Genomic DNA, 26225 nt, shown 5'->3' with positions numbered 1-26225 from the left:
ACTAATGGCTCTAGCAACTTCTCCCCGGGCCCCAGGAAAGGGTCACTGCGTTTTAACTTTTGTGTATCAGCCTCCTTGGCTGTTTTGGGGGTGCATGATGTGGTGGAAGGAGGCAGACAGCCTTTAAAATGCACTGGAGGTCAATGTATTCCATTATATACACAGTGCTTCAAATTCAGTTCTAACCTTTGATGAAATGTGCAGTGTTGGGATTTTTTATGCTAGAGCAGACACAGGAAATCACAGGTGCAACTCATTTTGGTTTTTTTTTTTAACTTATAATCACTGTAGGCCCCTAGAATTTTTATAGGAAATTCTCTCTTTAACTTGAGCATAAAGTGTCAGAAGTCTGTAGCTTGTCTCTGTAATGGACGTTAATAGGTAATATTGATTTGTGGAAATTAATTACTAGAAAAACAGTTTTCAGCCCTTCCCTAGTGTTTGGAAAGATTTGAGAGCCCTCTTGTGGCCGTAATAAACTGAAACTGAAAGCTGATGAAACGCTTTTAGCTGGGTTTTGTTGATGTTTTGTGCTGATTTTTTTTTCTTTCTCTCTTTTTGGTTACATTTGTTTGCCTGCGTTATGGCTTTGAATCGCTTTTCATTGGAGATTAACATCAGCATATTTCACATCATGTCAATGGAAGACTCAGGGATGGGAGCGGTGTCAATTTTTAAAAGACAGACTACTCCTTTTTTTTTCCTGATTATTAAACTCAGATTCTTACCACCAAGAGAAATAACAAATGCAGAGGGGGTATGTTGAGGGAAGTTCACAGAGCAAGGGCATTACAGTTGCATTATTCTTTTTTTTTTTTTTTATCTTAAGGGATGCGTCCTCTTATTTTTAATCCAGGTATTGACTGCACAAAGGTAACACTAACTCTGGCAGCCCCAAGCTACATTTATTTTGAACCTCTTAAAGATTATTTTCTCTGATTTACATATAGCAGAGTAAAGTGGGAAAATAAGTGTCCTCATTTGAGTGTTTTTAAATCTCTAAGAAATGCACGTTGAAAGCTATTACCTCTCGGATGCTTCAATCACGCCTGAAGAAATATATTTGCAACTTAAGGTCACTGTGCTCCACACTTGAATTGATGAAGGGAGCACCCAAGGCAAAGTTTAGACAGAACGAATTGATTTTTTTCCCTGGGAGATCTAAATTATCATGCATATATTTTTCTCAATTTCAGTCATTGCTTTATTAATTAGGCAGAATTACAGCAGGGCTTTAGAGCCCACTGCAGCTGGAAGATCCCATGGAGTGTCCACGTGATAAGCTGGGCTTCTGGAAGGAGCTCAGGCTGTTATTGTGAATAAGCGGATTTTGAAGAGAACCTGATGAGGGCTCTGTGTTACACACAGCATAATTTGGTTTCTCCTAGATTAGTTTGTGGAGTGAAATTGGCATCCAGTCACAAATGAATCACTAGCCCTGCCTATTGTTCCTAACACAGAGGAAAATGTCATGTACGTGCACTGAAGAAGGAAAAAAGAAGAAGAAATGAGAGCAGAACCCCCTGATGTTTGGACCTAGATAGGACATGGGAGAGTTAAAGATGGTGTCTGGTCTGTTTCCCTTTCAATGCTCAGGTGTAATTAGCAGAAGCGGCAGTTACATTGCCTGGTCGGGACTGAGAGAGGTAACACTGGCCAGGAGGAGAGGTAACGCTGGCCAGGAGGGGAGGCTGAGCAGCAATCATTTTGTCTGTAGGAGCGGTGGCATATTTCCAGCTCTAACTCCATCTTTCTTGGTCTTTGTCAATATGGAACTTTGGCAGTGTTCGAGATCCTTTAAGAATATGCATAAAAGGCTTACAAGGGTTGTATAAAGGGACCCAGGTTCCATCTTGAATAAGCTCTGGCTGGCCAAAAAGTAGAGAATTTGAACATCAAATAAGTATAATGACTGCAATGTATTGAAACTCACTATGTTTAAATTCACATGCTAATAATGATATAAAAACAAACAAATGACATCAACAAAAAGCTCCTCTGGGGGATTCTAGGAAAGCCGTCTATGATTTTGAAAAACAGGAAATAACATGAGTCAAACATTCATCTACCTTTCCTATCTATATCAACTATACCTTGGGGGATCAAATAGTGGATGGGGGAAGTTTCTCCTTATAGAAGCATTGCAGCTAACAAATGAAGCAGAAATGATGGAATTAGAATATCACCATCTTGCATTCCTTTAATGATCACCTCTTAATGATCTACTGGCATCACAGAAAGAGAGACCACCATGCATTATGTGCCTCCAGATTGAGGTCCACAACACTGCTGACTTAGAAATACCAGTCTATTATTTCAGAATGATTTTTTTTTTCTACAACTTTAACTATTACCTGAAGGTATATCCGTATCCTGGCATTTCTGGCTGTTTCTTCTGGGTCCCTCTTTTCTGTGCGTTTCAAGGAGAAAATGAGCTAATACACAAATCAGTGGAAACTCCAAACTATAGAATAATGTGCGAATTCCACGGTTTCTTTCCAACTTGACTAAGTTGGAGCAAAACACAACAGTGTGGGATCATCAAAGAAGGCTACATAGTCAATGCCTTGGGGTCAGGCTGCAAGACCTTTACATCCCAACATGTAATTACATCCCATTACATCCCAAGAACCTAGCACAGTGTTTGGCATGAAAGACATAATCAAAAACTATTTTTATATCAACAAATCAATGAATAGAGTGGCTGGAGAGGAAAAGAAAGAGAAGTCTCACTGCCTCTGCCTCTGAGTTCTTTTACCTCTGGAGGGATCATCCTTTCGTATCCCCGGGTATCAGTCTCCTCATCGGTAAAATCCTGCTATGATATTGTCTTTTCCTGATGATCAAATGAAATAAAGGATGAGGAAAGTATTTTGAAAACTGTAAGCATGTTCACAAATAGGAAAGCATTCTCATTTTTTTTTTGGTTATTAACACAGCTTGTTTAATACTTAAAACGTCACCGTTTTGGGGTTATTTCTGAGGCTCTGATAATCACGGAGGAAGGACAGTTATTGAAGGTGAGGATGTGCATGCATGTGGAGGGGCTGCTGTGCATCAGCTACATTATTTTATTCTGGCAACTCTGTGAAGTAAGCATCTATACCCTGGCTATTTCGATGAGGAAACCAGGGCTCCCAGAGGTCATGTCAGCTAACCAGGTCACATGAAGAGTGAGGTGGATCCGAAATTGAAATCCAGATCTTTCCGACTTCAAGCCTATTCTCTTTCCACTGCACGTTAAGTGAAGTTTCCAGCATGCTTGAAAGTATGTGTTCTTGCCATGTCCAAATGAGTAGAGTTTGACTTGCATTTTCTCGAATCTGCTCTTCCGAAATAAAAGCCAACTGCAGGATTCAGCAACCTCCTTTGAACACATGTCTGAGATTTCGTAGCCGATTGCGTTCAAAAAAGGACTTATTTTAAAGCCAGAAAGAGAATTATGACATTGCATGAGCTCTGGCTTATCTGAATTCTCTTGGGCCGCAATTTCCAACCATCCATTATTGTCCTGAGCTTCCTACAGCTTTTGGCTTCTAGATTCCTCAGGAGTGTTAAAAAGGGATGCAGCTGCCCTGCAGTCTTTCCCACTAGTCTCTGTAGCTCAAGTGCAAATCTGTTATGCAGTTTCGTGTGCATGCTGAGGTCAGGAGAATTGTTTCTGAAGTGCTAAGCTGTGACTATCTAGAGGACCCTCTGGACCCATATACTCCAGAGGTTGAGAGAAGCCCTCTGCCCTCCCCGACCCTACAGTGTGCTGCCTCACCCTCATTTCCTGCTGCCCACCCCATCCCACCCCCAGGTAACCACAAACCCCTCACCCCGAGATGCTCATTTTGCTTCTAGAGCTTTGAATTCAACAAACCCGGGACCACTGCAGCATTAAGTTACAAACTGCATCTCTAAGACAGCCTGACTCCTACAAGAAGACCATCAGAACTCTCTTTGTGAGATCTTTGTGAAATTACAGACATCATCTAAAAGCCTGTGTAACTCAAAGGGTTATTTTGTTGACTAAATGGGTTAATGCAAGTACAGCACTTAATAACTATATCGGGACATAGATGACACTCAATAAATGTTAGCCATTGTACTGCTATTAATACCAATTTTTGTTCCACTTGGAACTTTGCATGTTTTAGGTTAGCTTGCTCCTTCTTCATTGCTTGAGGGATGAGCTCCAAGTCACTCTTTCTTTGAGAACTGGCATGGAATGGAATCAAGCAGGGATCTCTCGGGTATTTCGTGAAATATCCTAAAATGATTGCCAAGTCCTGATAGCAGAATCTAGGAAAATCCTAACTCAGAAGAATCTTTTATGGAAGAGCACAGCAAAATCTGGACAGAGATGACTTTTTTTTTTTTTTAAGTTCCTGAGATATTTTAGGAAAATCTGTATCAAAGCTGTCAGATATAAACCTAAATATTGAAGCACGTGCCTTGCTCTTAAACATCCTGATTTACTTCTTTCCCTTTCCAAATTGGCTAGAGCAAAACAATTGCAATGGAAACACCTAGTTGCTTCTACCCTGTGTAATTCTCACATTTGTTAAAAGCAGCGTCTGGGAAATTAGCGAAGAAGAGAGCCCAGCTGAACACGCGTGGCCCTGATAACACAATCTGAGTGTTCTATCTGGTGTTCTGCTTTGCCCGGCTGGGATCAGAGCTGCAAGTGGGACGCAATTGGGCCTTATCTCACTCCGGGGCGGCTCCAGGCTGCAGGCGGATGCCCACATGCATAAACGACAGCTCTGCAGAGCAGAGAGCCTTGAGCTGTCCTCACGCAGAAATCTGAGCAAGGCAGCTCAAAGCAGGGCGCCTCTGAACCAAATAATCACGGAAGTCACTGAATAATGCATGAGAGCAGGACCCTCCCTGGCACATTTGGAACTGTACTGCAAGGAACTGTACTCAGCAAGATAGCAAAAGCCAGCCCCTGGAACATGCACTCCCTGAAATTTATTCTTGCAACAACCACTTGGGGGAAAGTGAAAGCCAATATGACAACCACCTGAAAATCGTGGCATTTTAGTGAGTCCGGGGCTCCTAGGGTTCGTGTCAGTATAAAGCAGCAACGTGACAGGATTTAAAATTTTATCTTATTGATAAATGCTACCTCTTCCTCCAGGAAGGTTGGAGGGTGGGCTGATCGTCACTGCGAAATGACCAGTATGATCCAGAAGCCACTTATTCCACGATTTGGTTTGGTTGTTTTGGTACGCTGTGTGGCTTCCCATAATTAAAGTTAGTTGACATCTAAAAATTGCGGAAATGCTGCCTCTCGGGAGGCTGTTTCTTGGAGGCCTGGCCCCAATGTAATCGGTGAGGAAGCTCCATCTTTCTGATCCAGATGTTGGCTTTCATATAGCTGCAGTAGTGATGAGTGGGATTTGATGCCACAAATGTCTTGTCTCTCGTTTGATAGTCCAGCTTCTCATTAAGTGCAAAATAAATCTTTTTGGAAGAATGTTCCTACACCACCATGTCACAAGCCCCCCCCACCCGGCGGTCCTTGATCATCCATCTTAGATTGGTGTTCTTGGCAGGGCACCTGCCCAGTCCAGCCGGGAGGGAGCAGAGCCAGGAGCCTGCTGCATAGCAGCCCTGCCTCGCGTCCAGGTAGCCTCCTGATGGCAGGCCCCACCGAATGGCCCTGTCCTCTCCTATGCTAACGATGGTCAGCTATATTTTGGCATTATGACTGTGAAATGGGGGCAATTCTCTTGGCTCAAAATTCTACTCCCAGCAATTTATTCCCTGCATAAATATTTATGGTTTAGGATAGTCACCAGATTATTGTTTACAGTATCCTCCTTCAAACAGAATCAGCCTAATTGTCCCAAACTGGGAGATTAGTCACATAAATTATGGTACATCTATAATTGGAATATTATACTTTTAGAGAAGAATATTAAATAAAATAGAAAAAGTATTCACTCTGTAGTTTTGACTTACAAATACAGGTTAAAAATAAAATGTTCCTTTATGATCTCAAATCTCTAAAGGAAGAAATAGGTATTTAACTGTGGTTATCTCGGAGTGGAGTGATTATAGATAATTTTAATATTTTTTTTCTTTTTTGGTGTTCTGCATTGCTCATATTTTCCATAGTGACAATGTATTGTGTTTCTAACTGGGGGAAGGGGGAAATCACAGATTAAAAAAAAGAAGAAGAAAAAAAAAGCCAGACCAGCTACATCTAAAAGTATTCTCCCTCTAAAGTTACCAGGTATGCGGGCAAAAAAGGAAAGAGAAGCGTCTCTCCTCCTGAGGGAAGCACCTCGGGCTATGAGCATTCCTTCCCTCTCTATCTTAGCGACTGAAGAGAGTCAAGATCTCAGGGTAGTACGTAAAATAAAAATGCCTTAGCTAGAAGGGTCTGGCTGCTTTGTAAGTGGCCGGGAGGGGGGAGTGGCGGCCGCGTGGGGGTTGTGGGGGGATGCGTGGCTTCTGTTTGAAGTAAGATAACCACCCACATGTGCGTGTCTCCATTTTCTCATCACAATACTGGACGTCCTTAGAAGCAATCGCTCTGACACACACCATTATCAGACGCCGAAAGTTCTTTATTACCATACTTAGCAATCATAGTTCCCAATTTCCCATTTGCTTAGAACATCATTCTCAAATTCGTTAATTTGTTTTCAAGGCTTGAATAAAAAGCCTTTTCATCACCGTGTCAAAGGGCAGCCTGATTGCCAAGCTCTAACTGCCACAATGCCCCCTATCAGATACAGGATAGCGCCAATAATACTCTACGGAGATAATGAAGAATGGGTAGCCCATAATGAGTGTGCGGCTCTAAAGAGACTCAAGAAATTAATCCCATTCTGAGCCTTTGGAAAATGGCTCCAGCACACAGTACAGCGGGGCAGAGGGGGAGCTAAGTTTCACTATTTGAAAATGCACACATCAGCTTGTGTTTAAGATGTATACCGTTAAATGTCTGAACTACTCCCTGGGAGGGCCAAAGATCTCCTTCAGATGACCCCTAAGTCTACCTTACAACTGCTCACAGTGTTCTTTGTGAGATACGGAGCTTTGGCAAAACTTGATTATCTAGGGAAAACTCCGTGGAAAGTCTTCGGGGCAAGAGGAAGGTAGAGAAATTGATTATTTCCCATACATTTCACAAGGTCTAGGCTAAGAGAAACCATTAGCCTGGGCAACTTTTGTTGGTTAAGGCAGCAAGTTCAGTTTCCTGGGGACAGGACTATCAGAATCCCTAAAATAGTAGCTGATAAAATATTTATTCATTCCACAAACACTGAACAACAGAACATTCCTGTTGTATAAGGTCGTGCATCATGTGCTCTGGGGGATAATGACTATGGCATGAGGCCTGTTCAAGGGCTAGGACAGTCACCAGTCACTGCAATAGACATAAAACATGAGTGGCATGGGTTTCAGGGGAATAGAAATCCCTTCCTCAGACGACATCACAGAAGGCTGGCTGGAGGAGTTTCTACTTGAGCCGGTTTTTCTGAATGCACAGAACTGTGGACCTTGATGATACTAACTTTGTTGCTTGATTTAACGAGGGTTAGACTAGTGGTGGAAGGAATACATTTATTAAATCTCCCTTGTGAACGTGGCATTTTGTAGGCTCTTCCAGATGTGTTTTCATTGGCCAGGCAAGTGATAACCTCATAAAAGTGAATCTTTTTTGAATCACCACAGGCAGGGTGATTCTAGAGACCTATACTCCTCATTCCGCCATTTTGATGAACATACTGGCTCTGCCTTCTTTCATTGAGGAACCGAGAGGGAAGGATTAGGTAGAAGGAAAGAAGAAAATACAGAGGAGGAAAAGGTAGTTTGGAGAAAGCTGGCAATGCGGAAATGGGGAGGGAACAATGACACATGGGTGCATGATACGAATCTGTCCCTGATTTCTTCCTTATCAATACCAACGGTTCTGGGCTCTTCCCCACTGGCCCTTCACCATAGCTACCAAATGTCTGTCCTGGCTCTGCCTACTTTGTCCATCCTGAACCCTGTTGCCTAATGAATCTTCTTAAATTAACACTTTTCCCATTTTAGCAATTGACAGTTGTATTCAGAGCCCATGACTCCTTGGGCTCAGCATGCTCTTCTCGCTTATGCCCTCCTACCATCCATTCATTTATTAAGCAAACATTTTGTTTAATGCACAACATGAACTTCCTGGTCTAATTAGACCTCTCTGCTCTCTGTACATTCTTAACTCTTCTCTTCAGTGTTGCTTGTCCACTCTTTACCTCCGTAGCTTGCTACCCAGTGTCTTTTTCTAATCTACCATCCTTACACCCACAATACATGAGGGCATTTTATTCTTTTTTTTTTTTTATGTTCTCCACATTTGCTAGAGCCGATCCTTACACATAACAAACCCTCGATAAGCATGTGTTAATTAAATGGCTTGCTAATTAAAGAAATGAGCAATTATACAATTAACTGCTTGGTGAAATACAGGTTCTTGAAGCAGTAGGGAAGAAAACTAGTAAGCTCACATTTTTAAAAAGCCACCTCATCGCTCCTAATTACCTGTTGTTTGAAACACTCTACTTTTTACCCAAAGTCTGTGTTGAGTGTCTCCTTCTCTGCGTGTGGACCATCACAATCAAATGATGGATACGTTCGTAGATTATGTCTCTTTCTACTCTTTTCACACATTTTAGACAGTCAAAAATAATATCAGATCAGTTTTAGGAAAGGACAGAAAGTATTTATCAAAGGCAAAATTTGCGGTGCCTGGGTGGCTTAGTTATTAAGGGTCTGCCTTCAGCTCAGGTCATGATCCCACGGTCCTGGGATCGAGCCCTGCATCGGGCTCCTTGCTCAGCGGGAAGCCTGATTCTCCCTCTCCCACTTCCCCTGCTGTGTTCCCTCTCTTGCTGTGTCTCTCTCTGTCAAATAAATAAATAAAATCTTTTTTAAAAAAGGCCAAATTAACCTTAGTCATTAAAATACATTTATCTTCTATAATGATAATCTCTTTTACGGAGCATTGGGTGTTGAACCTCTGCCATGAGTGTGACTTTGGGTGAAGTGTTCTGGGACGTGAGGCCTGAGTCCAGTTATCAAAGAGGAGATTTAAGGGTTGAGGTGACCAAGACGTTCACATGGAAGTTAAAAGTGCAGCAAGTGATGCAGTAAAACCCTCAAGACTGGAAAAGTCAGGCAACATGGATAGGACGCTTGAGTTGGGCCAGAAAAGACCAGGAAGTTTTTCGCAGGATGCAGATGAGCAAAGGACAAGGCAAAGACGGAGGGAAGGCGGTCATGCCTCTGTGCTGCATTCAGAATTGCACGATATGATTACTTCACAGCAGAACAAGACGCTGAAGCAGCCATGAAAAAGTGTGTGCTTTGTGCCTCTGAACTTGAGGACGCCGCGATGGCCCTACGATCATTATCCGTTAAAACGATCGTTGAACTAACCAAGGTGCCCTTTTCCCTAATCTTCCTGAGTACACGTGTATTTGCCATCATTACCTTACGGCCCCAAGAATGACAATTTTTTTTTAAAAGATTTTATTTATGTATTTGAGAGAGAGAGAGCACATGAGAGCGAGGAGGGTCAGAGGGAGAAGCAGACTCCCCGCTGAGCAGGGAGCCCGATGCGGGACTTGATGCTGGGACTCCAGGATCATGACCTGAGCCGAAGGCAGTCGCTTAACCAACTGAGCCACCCAGGCGCCCCCCAAGAATGACAATTTTAAAGAGCTGCAATTGCTTTACAGATGCCCTTAAATGAATTCACCCAAACTCTCAGTGAAGGTAGTGGCAAACAGCTGACCTGCTGATAGGACGCTGTCACCGACAAATAGTTATCTGTCTTGGAGATTGCTCTGGTCCCAGGAGATGGGTAGAACATACCCTTAACGTGGTAGTTAGCATTTCTTTCACTGCACCAAAATCCCTGGGTGCTGGCGATCCCCTTGAGGGCAATGTGTTAGTAATCTCTGAGTCCCTGATGCCTTGCCCGGGTGCTTGGCAAACACGAGGTTCGCTTAACTTTTGCAGAATTAACAGATTCCTTTGCTGGAGAGCTGCTTGTCCTTCTCCGTTCATTGTTTTATCTTCCATTGCGCTGTTGAGCAAGTAAAGCCTAAAAAGGGAATCTTGCAAATTCAAGTAGTATAGAACCCTCTAAGATTTCTCCCTAGAAACTGAATTGGGTGTTTGGAGAGCAGAAGAAAATGAGTTCGCCTTGTTTTGGAGATTCAAAAACTGGAACAAAACTTGTATACAACCACCACCAATGACGTCATTTCAATACTGATCTTTGTAGTTTTTTATCTGAAAGTAGAGAAGCAAATGAAAAAAGAGAAAAAAATAGAAATGAGAAAAGGTGATTCCATTGATCAATTTTAAGTGTTTTTGCTTTCTCCAATAGTTGAGTGCTCTTCAAACCTGTTGGCTTATTTTTCCTATTTTTCTAACTTTCTATTTTGCCCCCTTGGCAGGATTTAAACAAATAAACAAAACATACATGAGAATATGTCTGACTAAAGCAATATCCAAATGCTATATGAGCCACTCCATTCCAGAACCACGAGATGGGACAGGTTTATACTTCATCAATATAAATGTCCCACCAGTACATTTTTGTGTCTTGATGTCAGAGTTTTATTTACAAATTGATCTCTTATCAATTCAATCTCCAATCATTCAATTGGCTGGTAGACCTTGCAGACATTTGGGACTTATTTTACTCATGTAAGCATCACCCTACGATTTGGCTAGTCATTGTTAAGTGCAATGTTAAATTGAATGAAGTTTTAAGCCACGCCAGCTTCAGTCAGCTTTGAGACAAATGTAAGTTTCCAATGGAATGAAAGCCCCAGGAAGTCTATGGCCAATTTTTCCCGAGTGAGACAAAAGCGACTAAGATTCCACGAATAGGTTCCAGATAAACCTTTATGTCATAAACCATTGTAATTCTTGCCCGTAAAATCCTCCAGCTCTTATGATTATTTTAAAAATCAGGATCGTTTCTAAATCTGAGACACATGAATGAGGTTGAGACTTACCCATTGACCATCATCATCTTTTTTCCTTAAATCCTCTCTTTGTGTTATCTGTTTTGCCCAATTATAGGAAGATTATAAACTTCCCATTTGTGACTCCATGTAAAGATCTCTCTGATTTAAATTCTTGTGTCTGGATATGTTTGGCAGCCTTAACGCACCTGAGTTACATCACTATCATCATTCCTGTGTTTCTATATTTATTATGCACTTGCTTTGTGAAATAAAAATCAGTCTCTGCTTGTAAAATTGAAACATGGACAAGTCCTGACATAGGACCAAAGCAAGATTAATAATGACCTGTCATATAATATTCAACCATAGTAACAGCCACTCCAAATAAAACTTTCCCGTCGACATTTCCTTGTGGAGCCCAGAAGCTGTGTCAGTCCTTTTCTGCCTTCCCTACTGACCTTTCAGGAAATTTCCTTCCACTGATGAAATTGTCGTTCTGTCACTACAAAAGACAACAGAGTAATGTAAAATGATGATTGGCAAAAGCAAGTGATCAGGCTGGCCTGTCTGTGGCCATTTCAGCATGTTCCTCTTTCTAATTTAAGGAGAAGCTAGCGTTTCTTAAGCTACTGTAGTTCCCTTAGCACATTTCAAGACGGTCTGGCTAGGCATTCAAAAGAACCAAATATAGTAAATGTAGAGTTTTAAATATTATAGTTCATTGATTCCTTTTTTTAAAAGCAGCATAAAAAAGCACTACACCCTTAAAGCCCTTCTGTTTGTCATTGCTTTTACTGGGTATTAATTTTTTTAAAAAGTCAGTTTAGCTTGGCCAAGGGAAGCCCGGTGTTCCTTTCACAGCTCTTTAGGATCATGTGTCTGCTCAGGGGACCCCCTCTGCTCAGGGGTCCCTCCTGTGACAGCGGTGGGTGGGCAGCCTGTTCCGTAGGCAGGCTGTTCAAATTATGAGAAGGATTTTCCTCGTTTTAAATCAACAGTTACTTTCCTCTAATGCTTTGTGCTGTGTCTTTACCTGTCGACTTTTCCAACTCTCTTATTGCCTCTTTACACTTTTCTTGCCCCTTGAAGCCAGAAGCACCCTGATCTTTACTGGATCATCCTGAAGCTAACCATTTAAAAATATATATATATATTTCTTTTCAAGGTTCCATTTGATGCCATTAGATAAGACCTGTGATTATAATAACCACAGCACCTGACAATAGGCATTCAATACATATTAATTATGTTTTTGTTTTAAAAATATCAATATGGTGCACAGGAAAGCACAGAGGCATTAAAATCAATAGGCCTAGACTCCATTGCAGTTCACATATTAATTTGTCCTAGGATCTTGGGCTATATTTTCACCTTTCTCAGTCTCTATGTTCTCAGCTTAAAAAAAAAAAAAAAAGTAATAATAAAGCCCATTTTACAAAACTGTGCTGAGGATTATCAGTGCTAGTATCATAAAGCACCTATCACAGTTCCCAGTACGTAGTAGGTGCTCAATAAATATCGGTCTCCACACACAACACATCTTCCCTGCAACCCCACCTACCTTGTAATGCAGAACAGCAGTGTAAACAGAAAAGACTAAAGAGCCTTGGCTTCCAGCTTTGCCCTTTTTAGTCCCACAATCTTGGATAAATCACTTCACCTCCTTGCATGTTTCCCTATCACATAGTCCCACATCTGCTACAAATAAAATATTGGCTGGGGAATAACTTTCAAAAATCTTGGTGTGTTTTCTTATTGTAAGGTACTATTTCCAGTAGCAATTTATCAGTGAATAAACTGCTGAATGAATGAATTGCCCATTGCCCCCACCGCCTCCCTCCCCACACTGGAGCAGGGAGGAAAAATCAACAAATGGTGTTGAAAACCAGTCCACGCATGTTTATAAAAACACGCACATATGGGAGCATTTGCCTGATAGGCGCAAATGCAGGCAACCACTCTCAAACGAATATTTGGCAGAAGAACCCGTTGACTCAGTGCTGCTATGAACACTATGGAGGTTCAGAATCCCAGCGCTGTCATTGTCAAGGCTGATGCTCTTCCTTCTCATTTCTTTCAGGAATTTCTATTACATCACCATGTTACGGGACCCAGTGTCGCGCTACCTGAGCGAGTGGAAACACGTCCAGAGAGGGGCCACGTGGAAAACCTCCCTCCACATGTGTGATGGGAGAAGCCCCACCCCTGATGAGCTGCCCACCTGCTACCCTGGGGACGACTGGTCTGGGGTCAGCTTGCGGGAGTTCATGGACTGCACCTACAACCTGGCCAACAACCGCCAGGTGCGCATGCTGGCCGACCTCAGCCTGGTGGGCTGCTACAACTTGACTTTCATGAATGAGAGCGAGAGAAACACCATCCTGCTGCAGAGCGCGAAGAACAACCTGAAGAACATGGCCTTCTTTGGGCTCACGGAATTCCAGAGGAAGACACAGTTTCTCTTTGAGAGGACATTCAACCTCAAGTTTATCTCCCCCTTCACGCAGTTCAACATCACGCGGGCTTCCAACGTGGACATCAACGAGGGCGCCCGCCAGCGCATCGAGGAGCTCAACTTCCTGGACATGCAGCTTTACGAGTACGCGAAAGACCTCTTCCAGCAGCGCTACCACCACACCAAGCAGCTAGAGCACCAGAGGGACCGGCAAAAGAGGCGGGAGGAGCGCAGGCTGCAGCGGGAGCATAGGGGCCACCGGTGGCCCAAAGAGGATGGGAATACAGAGGGGGCAGTCACTGAGGACTACAATAGCCAGGTGGTGAGATGGTGACCCCCTGCCCTCTCCTTCCTCAGGAGGGGGAGGATGAGCAGGTGCACTGACCTTCTGTGGCGTTGGTTACCTTGGAGGATGACGGGCCGTTCTAAGGACATCTGGCTATATGTGGCTTGATTTGGACACCTGCTTCCTCTTTGTCTTCATCCTATCCAGCTGGAGATGATCTGTCTTCTTCTTCTTTTTTTTTCCTTGACATTTTTCCATCCGTGATATTAAGTAGGGTAGGAATGCATCCAACAGAGACGTCCTTAGGAGGTCAAGGAGGGAAGCACCAGAAAGGAAACTGTTCTTGAAGACATCCTTTGCAGTACCATGGGAACCCACAGAGGCACACATGAAAAGCCAAATTATGGCTTGGATGTTCTGCTGAAACTGGTCTGTTTCACACTGTCTCTGTAATGGAAATATTGGTCTGTCCAGAGAGAGAGAGAGAGAGAAAGAAGTCCCTTTCAGCCCTTAGATGAGGTTTTCTGCCAACCCTCACTTGAATGTTGGCTCTCATCTTGAACCCTGTTTGAATGTGGTTTAAATCATAAGGCGCAGTGTTTTGTTGTTGCAGTTGTTTTTAAACAAGATTACCCTACTATTGACCATCATTCAAGACTTACACCCCACAAAGCCCCTGCATCTTAGCAGGGAGCCATGCTTCTTCCCCCATCTTTAAGGGACCAGCTAGTGGAATTGGGACGGGAGTGCCTGGCCCCTGAGAAATGAACATTGGTAAGGGCATTTAGGAGAAAATGTGCTTATTAACTAAGGTCTAAGGAGATCACACGTTACCGATTTCATTTTCATTCAAAAAGAATTGACTAATAAATTAAGGGCGGTGGGGGTGGGGGGAAGCAGGAGGAAAACTATATGATGTTTCACATTTCCAAACGGGCTACAGAACTTTTAGCTTTTTTTCCGGGATATTTCTGTTTTACCTCTTTGGAGCAGTCATCTTCTTTGATATGGTACTGCTAAGTTTGAAATTCTGTTATCACAGAGACAAAGAAGTTTAAAAAGAATTTGGCCCAAAGATTAGGAGTTTAGCTGGCCCGTCTGCAAAAGATCTTCAAGGTCACTAAGTAAATAACTGCTTTAGGCCAGGAGACGCGGAACTCAAGGGGCCGGTTGTCCCAGGAGTTTAGACAGACTCTACCTCCCAACACCTTGAATATCTCCAGCCTGCTGACTTTCTTCTCCCCACTTGATCTTTGCCTGTGGTTCGGCCGTGGCTGTAACTGGCAGCTTGGGCTGGAGGACAGGAAAAGATGCCTCATTGCCAATTGCGTCTTATTTTCAATTTTTCCCAGTCACAACTACAAGAACACAAAGTCTGTCGAATAATCAGGGGAGAAGTTTGGAAAAGGGAATAAAAAAGCCTTGCCTGGCATTCAGGAGCCGGATCAGAGTGGGTAGAAAGTTTCACAACATTGATCTGATCAATCCTTTCAAGGAGCTCAAGGCAAAATGAGTGAAACCCCTAAATCAGATTGAAAAGCCTATTTCATTGATATCTAGCATGTTTGATGTTTAAGCCAGCTTTACATAAGCCACATCGCAGCCTCCAGAATACTCTCGCTGGGGTTGAGAGTCCATCAACCCACAAGCATTCATGGAGTGCATGCCTGTAGAGAGGGGAGCCCAGGGTCTCCATCAGAGAGAGATTTGGAGAAGCGGCTTCGATTCTTCTCTCATTACCCTTGGCTTCATCTGTCACGTGAGGGAAGGCATTATTGGGGATCTCCCTTGTGTCACTTACTGTGGGAGGCCCTATTCATACCTTAAATCTATTCACAACAAGGTAGATATTATTAAGTCGAGTTACATAGATAAGAAAATTGAAACCCACAGACAATAGGCAGCTTCCTTGTGGATTGTATGCTAGGTCTGGCCGACTGCAGAGTGCAAGCTCTTTTGACTCCATCCTGTTTTCCATGTGGGACAAAAGCTTCCTGCCAGTCATGCAAAAAGCCAGCTATTAGAGCCCAGAAGGATTTGCCGCTGACCCATGCGCGGGGCACAACTCTGACGACCCCGAGCCGGCCGTGACCCAGAGCCATGCTGCCTTGGGTGAGTCCAGCCCTCTCCACCTCCCTGACCCACAGCAAGCTGAGAGATTGATGATTTCTTAGACACTTGTACTTTTTGAGACCTATATGTTAAAGGGACCAAATCAATATTGCTTGTTAGTGGGTAGAAATTAGACTCACAAAATATTAGCGTTTCCCTTATCGCTGATTTGTTCCTGAGGTTGAGAGGGAAGAGAATACCGCTACAATTAATGAGCAGCTCTCTCTCTCTCTCTTTGTATTTCGATGTTAAGATCTAATGTTCTGCCTAGACTGGCAGAGCTGCAAATTATCTCTCAGCCTGCCGCTGTGATACACACACACACATGCACACGCACACACACGTGCACACACGCACACACACACGCACACACACACAATAACAATCCAGTGTTTTGTCATGTGGAAAATCAAAACAAGTTAGAAAGCATGAAAGCATTTGGGTTGTTTCTTTTAAACTCACTTTAAATTTTTTGGCAGGGAATTCATGCATAGCTGAGACTTGGAGGCAGCCTCTGCTAACTTCACGCTGCTCCTTAGGCATCTCGGGATTTATATCAAAAGGCTTTCCTCAGCCTGTCACTGAAGGCGTGATGTATGGTGCTCCACTTGAGACCAGATATCAGAATGTTCACAGGAGAAACCATCTCTTTGTGTTGGCCCGAGGCCAGTGCTGAGCAAATTAAAAAGACCAACACGGGCTTCCTCCCTCATATCATTTCATTCTAAAGCAGCACGCTTGTCATATCCCAGGGGTTCTATGTTGATAGAAATGAAGAGGTAGGGACACAGTTTGTTCTTCAAAAATTGACTGCACACCTACATGCTGAGTGATGCTCAGAGGAGGGATGCCAACAGAAGACATCTGGGCCTTGGGATCCATGGGGAGTCAGCAGCTTGAAGATCCAAAACCCAATCAATTCCAGATACATTGGTGTTAAGAGCCCAAAAGGAGGGGGAAGAATTTCTCCAGGGACTTCCACATCCTACTGACTCCTACAACTCCCAGGTAGACATTCCTTCCCTTCTCTTGACAAGGGCAGCCCCAGATTGGGATGGGGTGACCTTGTGTGCATGTTTGTATGTGTGTTTAAATTATCATCATGGACATACTATCTCTTCTGTCTCCTTATAACTTTTTGGCAGCCTACTCTTGGGAACCAGAGAAAACCTGCCCTGAGAATTCTTTGGATACTCCTTCTAATAACTAATAACATTAGCAATCAGTGTTCGGCAACAGCTAAGGATATCATGTGTGCTATGGTTTCTTATCATCTCAAGGAGGTAACTTTTTTATAGTTTAATCAAGGGTTTAAAATATGAGGACTTGTTCAAAAGTCTGAGTAGAGATAGTATTTATATGGGGAAGAAAGTCTACCAGAAAGAGACCTGGCAAGGAGATGAGCATAGATCATTAAAAAACAAACATTAAATCCATAGGATAGGATTCCCACTTGGCTACTTTAAGAGAGAAACTCAAAATAATAGTGACTTAAATGAGATCAAAGCCGTTGTCCTCTCATTTAAAAGGCAAACTTGTTGGATAGCTCTGGGAAGTGACATTAAAGAAGTCCAGGCCCCCTTCTGTTGCTCTTTCATACTAACACGTGCCTTCCAACTCGTGGTCCAAAGTGACTGCTGAGGCTCCTGCCATCTCATTTGTATTTCAGACAACAGAGAGGACGTGGAAGGAAGTTGCAGGTATCACTTCCACTTACATCTCATGGGCTAGAACCTAGTCATTAGCTACAAGTAAATGCAAAGGAGGCCAGGAAATGTCTTCATTATTGGCTGCCATGTGCCTTGATAAATGGGGGGGGAGGGTTCTATTATTAAAGAAACAATGTAAAAATTAATACTCATAAAACCATCAGTCTCTGACACAAAAGGGAATTGAAAAATATTTCAAGTGCTTTTCACAGTTATCTATTTCAACATACGTTTTGCAAAGGAGAAGATTAAAATTCATAGCTTTGTATAGTACTTAATGCTTTCAAAACATTTATACATTTAGGATCCCATTTGATCTTCACTACTTTCTCGTATGTTAGATACATGGGACCTCTATGGATTATCCCACCTGGTAGTTTCCAGTGGAGCTTCAGGGATGTGAAAAGATTTCTCAATTCGAGTTCATCAACAAAAAAGTTGCTGAGAGCCCCCAGTCTTGACTTCATAGCCTTCCCTATGACTTTATGCTGCTCAGCATCAGTATGAGGATTGGGAATTGCAAGAATATGAAATCGAAGTCTTTATTGATTTATGTCTTTCCTTACCTTCTTGTAGAACTGCAGTGACTTAGAAGAGGCCAAGGAGACTGGTAGAGTTGGCTCACTACCCCTGCCTCCAGTGAGGAATCATCTTGTTAGGAGTGAAATGTCCCAAGAGATGGGCAGTGTTTCAGGGGAAACTGCGAAGCACAGACGCTCCAACACCTCCCGCTGGCTGTTCACCCCAGCCAATCCGAAACTGATCCAAGATGAAGGCTGAGGGAATGTGCTCACAACTCCTTAGGGAAGCTCAGTGTCAGAAATATCTTGAATCAGTACCAGCCTGAATAGTGAGATGTAAGGGATGATCAATAGAACCCTGCTCAAAAAAAACCAACTCCCTTCCTCCCTACTTCTCCAGGTCTCTGGAATTTTATCAGCAACTTACTGCTTTGGTTCTTAAAGGTTTTATTTGGTGTTAAATGAGTCCCTGTGCCCCTGCTCATTTGCCAGGAGTTGCTGTCTTAGGCTAACATCTTCACACAGAGTTTATCGGATTCCTCTCCCACCATGACCTCTAGCTGAGAAGAAAGTCCTGTATAATGGGATCATGCAAGGGTGGGGGTTAGGGAGAGTAGGGGTAAGTAGAGAGGAAAGTAGGGCTCCTAAAAAGGAAGCAGGTCTTTCAAAGGTGGAAAGATGAGGAATTAAATATGTGCCAGGAAATCCTGAAAAACAGAAAAATGACATACGGTTTCTGTCCTCGAGAACAAGGGCAGACTGGAGACATGTGGACTGTAATTCTTTGGGCCATTTCAAGGAGCTGACAAGGGCATGAGGCTCAGGAAACAGGACCAGAGCGTTGGCAGCATTTTAGGGACTGAAGTAAAGGCTGAATGAGTTGGTGGGGTCGGATCCAAGGGAAAGCTGGACTGAGGCAAAGGGTACCCCAGTCTGATCACAGCTGTGTCTCCAAGGCTTTCCTTTCTTGTAATTAATGTGCCTCCACTGGTCATCAAAACTCCAGCTGAACGTCTCCCGGCTGGGTCTCAGGGCTGGCTGAGTCTGAGGACTCCGCCCCCCCCCACCAGCCACGGCACATCTGGGGAGCATGCAGCCTTTCCTTCTCCAAGTCACCTCCCTTTGTCCCCTCCTCCATTTTCTATGGGACATTATCCTGCTATGCTTTCACCATATTCACCTGGACACATCCGAACTAATTTCCTAAAACTTTGAATGAGCCCTTCTGGGCAAGTGGGCAGGTTCTGAGACCTGTGTGTTTTGTAGCCTCATGGATGGAATGGACATGGACCCATCGCACCACACATTGACAGAACCAGTCTTCCTTGCAGAAGTGCTGAGACTTCCAGAGGACTCACCTTGCCATGAACACCAGCAACATCTGCAAGACAAAAGCCCCAGGACTTCCAAGCAAGGACTCGAGGTAACCTAACAGAACTCCCCATCTGAGAACGCCAAAGCGCCGATGTTTCTTAAGCCTGTGTTCTAAGTTGTCTATGGAAAAGACTGCAACAGTCATCCTTTGACGCATTACACGTTCTGCTGCTCTGTGGGAACTCATCAAAGGGCCAGATGTCAGTGCTGAAAAACCTCAGTTCTTGCCGGGGAACACCGTGTTCTAAGGAAGCAGAGTTTGTGTGATTTAGTTAACGCCATTATTTGCCTTCCACCAACCTCTTAGGTTTCTAATTTCTTATGTTTTAATCCTTGTTTTTTTGTTTGTTTGTTTTTGTTTTTTTGCGTGTGTTTTGTCCCCCTGGAAGTACTTTCTGGGCTGCTTTTGCATTATTTTTCATTTAATGTATCAAAGATGAAACATGTTGGAAAGAAAAATCTAGACTTTTATCTGGTGCCCCACTTTAGATGTAAAGATAGTTATTCAATAGATAGTAAATTATTTCACCTACGAGATATTTCCTTTTGTTTCTGTGCAATAATATGTATGAACTCGGGTACTAGGAGATTGTATTGTGACATTATCAACCCTTATTGCTATTTAAAAAACGATAGTTTGTAGAACTGAGGATCTCCATTGATGTGAAGCACAATTTAATGAATAAGTTAACATATTAAACTGTTGTGATGTCAAGAACAATTGTTTTCCCCTGTGATTTTGTTAGACATTTTTGCAAAATGAGAGAAGTTGGTCAAACACTTTAAGGGATTTATGGAAATTGAATCCACGGGATCAGCTTTGTCAAATCCTAAAAAAAAAAATCCATGCTTTGGATACAAATGTGGCTATTGAATGTGAAGCTTCAGAAACATAAAAGACAAAGAAAATATAGATTGAAACAATTTAAAATCTCCGAGGCCAGGGAGGATTTCACAGGCTCTCAAACACATAAGCTTCTAGAAAGGTGCTTTTCAGTGGCCCTCCCTGTTTTTCGCCCACCCTGACACATTGAAATTCACTTTGCCTGGAGAGCAAGGGGGTGGTGGAAGACAAAGCGGGAACTGAAGCAAAGCTGTCTGGCACTGACTCGAAAAGAAAGAAAAGAGAAAAGGAAGGAAAGGAGGGAGAGAGGAATGGGGAGACAGGGAGACAAAACAGAAGCAGAAAAATACAACAATGGCAACCGCTGTGGGTCTCTCCACAATTTCAAAGTGTAGCGTTGGTCCACATCGATTTTTAAATCAATACCTAGTTCCTGTAACAAATGCAAAGAAAGAGAAAATTCGTTTTTAGAAGAGAAAAGTCCCTTCATTCAAAAATCCCTTGAATGGTGGGTGCCTTTTATCGTTTTCTGTTTATTCTGTAGAAGTGGGATTTGTGGATTCCTTCCTTGCTTATAGGTTCGTGAGATTTAAAGCCTTAGAAAAATGCCATTTGACCATGTCCCTCTAACTCATGGGAATCATAGGCAAAGTCACCTTGACTCCAGAGCAATCGCAGTGGCCTTAGGAGAGGCTCCAAAGACAACAGAAGTTAAAGCCAAACACCCGTGCGCGCATGCGCACGCCTACCCCAACCCCCTGCCCCCAGCACAGACGTTTTGCGGGCTTCTGTCTTCCAAGAAAAAAAAAAAAACATAAGTTGAGAGAAGAACTAAGAAACCCTGAAGATTTACTTCTTTCCCCCATTCACCATGAAAATAGTGTTCAAGATAAGACTTGAAATGTCAAAAGTATTATTGAAAATCTGCTCTCAATATAGTAAGGTTTCCCTTTCACAGATCAGTTTTCATACAAAATAAATTTGAAAATTAATAGAATCTAATTTAGCATAATTATGTCTTTATTTTATATATAATGTTAATTTTTTATTAACAAAGCAATATGTGACCTTAGATCATTTGAAAAAATGTGAGAAGGAATGCATATATAAAAGAGCCAAATCCTGACATAATTTTGATCTATTTCCTTTCATTTTTTTTTAATGTATTGGCAATTAGAGTAAAATTTTAAATAACAAATGTTTTAGGGATTTAGAATCAGACATTCTATATAATGGAAATACATATTTTTACCTCTTAATGCCCATTCTTGAAAACATAATTTTAATAGCTGCATGTAATTCTACCGTTCTGATATTCTGGGGGCATTCTGTTTATTTTCAATGTTCCCACTGATGTAACTGACACTGAAATGAATATATTTGTACATAAGTAGCATCTCTGTGAGTGTCTCTGTATACTGGTGGGAGAGAGGACAGTGGACCCTTGATTGTATCTTCCCAACAACCGAGAAAGAAAAAATATTCAAGATTGTCAAAATTGCGTGCATGCAATGAATTGTGGAAAAAATCAAAATGAAAATTATTCATCTACTCAAGGAAAAATACATGTAGCTCTCCAGCCTTTCTGGCCCTGGATGGAAGCGCTCATTCCCCCAAGAGGCTGGGAGTGTGGCTGCTAACTGAGAGCTGTCATCTGAGTCTCTCTCGAGGACCTGCCACCCCCCAGGTCATGCCCCCTGTCGAGGCCAGTTCATCCCAAATGACGTGGCTGGGGAGGCCAAGGCCAGGCCTTTTAAGTGGGGACTTCTCAGCTCCAAAGCGCGCGCTGTAGGGTCAGCTGAGGATGTCACTGTAACGCGCCTTTCTGACCCTCCTGCCCCCTCCCCTCCCCCGGCCAAGGTTGTTCCCAATTTTCCGCACACACGCCGCCAGCGCAGACTCTGCTCTCCGGGCACCGAGATTTGCCCGCGTTCTAGCCTCCGCGGCTCTCTGTTCTAGCTCCCGTCTTCTTTGGAGCTCAGCTGTTTTGAAGAGTTATTCTGGCATATTTTGTCCAACATTTCTACTTGTTTGTGGTTCAAAGAGGAATCTGTGTTAGCTCAGTCTCACAAGTTTCTAGAAACAAGTCTGTTCTTAAATTTTTCAATCTCCTTCACTTCTCTATTTCCATTGCTTTTTCATTATTCACCTCTTCATCACGTTCTATTTTGAAACTCCGGATTTTCACAAATAAACTTTCGCTCCCTTTCTGCTTTGGGGGATTCTCCTCTGTGTTTGCTCAGCCCTCTCATAAACCTCTCTGTTGTAGTCATTCTCTTTAATAATATTTTTTTCTTTTCCTTTAAATGCTTATATTTTACTTTATCATTCCACTTCTTAATTTTCAAGTATTAATCTTACATTTATGTTTGCATTTTTCATCTTAACTTGTTTTTATTTATAGTTTTTTTCATTGGTCTAATTTTTTATCTTTTATTTCAAATCCCACCAATTTCATCTAACTCATAGTGCTTCACTTTTACTCAGTTTTCTATAAAAGTTTATTTCAGTTTGTCATTGTTGGTTGTAACTGACCCTTTCCTTTACTTTGAAACAAACTTATTTATTCCTATTGTCATGGATAAACAAACATGTTGTGCTCAGATAAATCTGCCTGCATAGTTTCTGCTTTCAAAACTCTACCGAGGTTCCTTTGGGGCTTCATTTTTTTTTAAGGTTTTATTTATTTATTTCAGAGAGGGAGAGCATGAGCTGGGGGGGTGGGGGGCAGGGGAAGAGGGAGAAGCAGGCTCCCCAGTGAGCAGGGAGCCTGACACAGGGCTCAATCCCAGGACCCTGAGATCATGACCTGAGCTGAAGGCAGACACTTAACTGACTGTGCCACTCAGGCGCCCCACCTTTGGGGCTTTATAAGTGATCAGTTTTTGTAAAATTTCATGGATATCGGAAAAGGAAGTGTATCACTGACATCAATTACACACATACACACACACACAAAGTATACATATATAATACATATATATCCTGGTCAATATATATATCTCCTGGTATATAATCAAGTGATTACTATATATGTATATATATAATTATGTGTATATTATATATGTATACTCTGTGTATGTATTTATATTATATAGAGATATCTTTACTGTATACATGTATGTGTCTGTGTGTATATATATATATATCTCTCTGTCTGTATGTGTATATATATATATAAATTCTCAAAGGCAGAGTGCATACTAAAATGTGTGTATCATTTCATAACAGTTTTTAGCTTATATAGTTTGGTGATTTGTTATTTAGTATTTATGACTTCCATATTCTTTATTGATGAGGCTACCATTTTCAATATAAAATGACCCCTTTTGTATCATTTAATAATACTTTTGCTTTCAATTCTACTTTCATTTTAATATTGTTTTCAACTTTTTGTAATTTGCAATTAACATGTGGTTTATTTTTTCTTCACATAGTTTGAGTCATGGTCTTAATTTGAAAAGTGTTATAATTTATAGATTATAGTCTTCTGTATTTTATGATTTCTACTACTTATGCTTCTTTTCTGTTTCATTTTCTGTTGTTTTGATAGGCTATGATTTCTTTGGAATCAGTGGTAAGAATGCAATCATAGTTACTTGGCTTTCCTTGTGTAATTTGAAGATATTCATATTTATGTAAATGCAAGCATTTATAGGTTTTCCTTATCCTACTTCCAAGTGTTCATTTAATACCTGAAGTAAGAGCCCTGGATTAGAAATAATCTGGGAGTTTAGATTCACATTGTCACTGCTGTTGTCATATCGTCATTAGAGTTAGCATTGTAATTCTATCAAAAGGAGATGGGAGAGTGAAAATTAGGCAAAGTGTTAGTTCTGTCCTAATCTGGAAATACTGAGTTACTTTCAAAGCCAAACTCTTCACACTTCTGGCTGAGGCTTGCATGTATCTGAATTTAAATTATTTAAACAGTTGTTGCATGGGAAATAAGAAGATAGGACAATAAGAAGGACATTAGGACCTCACAGATTGGTGTTTGAAAGCCATGGGGATAGCTAGCTTTCAGGATATCATCAGTTCCTGTGAATAATATGTTTGCTCGGTGAGAAAAATTTAAAAAAAATTAAAGGAGTGAAAATTTTATCAGGACTCTAGAAATGCAATTGTCCTCAAGTTTAATTTATTACTAACTAAACCCATCCTAATACACATAAAAGGGGGATTTGAAATGACCTTCTGTAGTAGGTAGCAGGGTTTTTGTTTTTTTTTTTAATTTAAGAATATAATTTAAAATATTCCTGAATGAAAACACTGGCAATCTTAATATCAAGGTAGTAGTTATTGAATGAATAGAACATAAAGAATTCGTTTCTAAAAAGGTAGTCTTCACAACTCCACGTGGCTCACTTTATCTGGGGCACAGCCAGGTGCTAATGCCCTCCCCCCAACCCCCATCTCTCTACCTACAGGTGTTGGATGACAAGAAGTTATTAAGTCTTTGCAAATCAGGGCATCACTCCCAGGAGCTCTGCCAGGAAGTCTGCCAGTTAAATTTTAAACAGAAGCATATATATTACTGCTTTAAGAAGTCACTGCTGATGGTTAGTATTCCCACGTGCAGCTGCAAGTCACAGTCAATACAGCCGCCACCCCCTTGCTGCTCCCCATGTGGAAGGTAGACCAGCAGCCCAGGTAGTAAGCTCCGTCACGGCTGAAGAGCCACAAACCCCATCCCATATCATCATATCATCATTTTATTTGCTCTCTAAGAGAGAAAGGCATCCCTAGATAAGAGTCTGAACTTTAGAAAAGATGCATGAGACATTCAGCATCAGACTATGACGTTGCACATCCTGGTGTTAATAATTATCAAATAATAATTATCAAAATAATAATTATCAAATTCACTCAAAGTCACTGCAGCAAGCTTTCATTAAATTTCAACAGACCCAGAACTCAGATTAGCAATCTTGTGTCCCCCTTAATAATTTCTATGACTGGGTTGAAGACCAGTAGAGATTCCATAATATCTTTACCACCTTCTAAATCTACAGATTGAGGACAATTTAACTTTTTTCAATGTCTCTTTCCTTCCTTTTTATTGTTCCTTTGTCTTTCCATTTGAAGAAGTGTTCACTAAGCTTTCTAAGAGGTAGACATGATGCTAGATGCTAAAGTTAAAAGAATAGGGTGCGTCTGATGTTTTCAGCAATCTCTTTAGCACTCACAGGCCAAATGACAGGTGTGCTGGAAAAGGCTCTAACCTTGCCCCCAGCCATACCTCCGGAAACATCTCCACTCTCCCGGCCATCTAGACCTGCACATGCCACCTTTCTTGTCCTGGGTTGTACACAGTTTATTCTAGATCAGCGTTTGCTCTGTTCTCAGACACTGTTAGCCCGGACAGTCTTCCCTCCTCTTGTGCCATGACCTACAACCACAGCGCAGCTCTGCCTCATCCCATGCCTGGCTCAGCACCCTGGCATCCAGCCCACAGACAGGGATGGGCTTCTGGCTGCCCAGGATTGAAGGGCAGGGGCATCCTTGGCTCCCTTTGATCCTAAATCCTGATCTTGAGGATCAGGGACAACTTCTGCCTTTTCACCATTGTTTAATAATGATGACCTTGGTACATAGTAAAAAGTAGATATTTGATGAATGAATTAGATGGAAGAATCAATGAGAGAGTGAATCCAACTTGTCCTCTTGCGCAAGCTAAGCAAATCCCATAGTGACCACAATGGCCCATGTTCTGATGAGTCCCAAAGAGACAGTGCCCTCTAGATCCCTATCTCCCTATCTTTAGTGAACTACTGACCACCTACACCTAAATGTTTTCCACTCATCCCTCAATTCAAATGATATGAAATGAAACTCATCTGCTCCTTTTCCATCTGAAATAATCTATGCTTCCTGCCTTACACCCCACTCAGTCATGAACTGTGCAGCTTACAGGGTGGGGTCACTCAAGATAGAAGACTGACTCACCCTCA

At 42.0% G+C, this 26225-nt stretch overlaps 1 protein-coding gene across 1 annotated transcript in view; it reads left to right on the top strand.

Annotated features, from left to right (window-relative positions):
* Positions 1-13759, top strand: part of HS6ST3 (heparan sulfate 6-O-sulfotransferase 3) — a 648747-nt gene extending 634988 nt beyond the window's left edge. Inside the window, exon 2 of the mRNA XM_021696034.1 lies at positions 13051-13759. Coding sequence (XP_021551709.1) covers positions 13051-13759 — 709 coding nt within the window. The remainder of the gene's footprint in view (positions 1-13050) is intronic.
* Positions 13760-26225: the final 12466 nt, after the last annotated feature.

The sequence above is a fragment of the Neomonachus schauinslandi genome, chromosome 3 (genome assembly GCF_002201575.2).
Source record: "Neomonachus schauinslandi chromosome 3, ASM220157v2, whole genome shotgun sequence".
Classification (NCBI taxonomy): Eukaryota; Metazoa; Chordata; class Mammalia; order Carnivora; family Phocidae; genus Neomonachus; species Neomonachus schauinslandi.
Note: the sequence above shows the minus strand (reverse complement) of the source record. Positions and strands in the feature narration are given on the sequence as shown.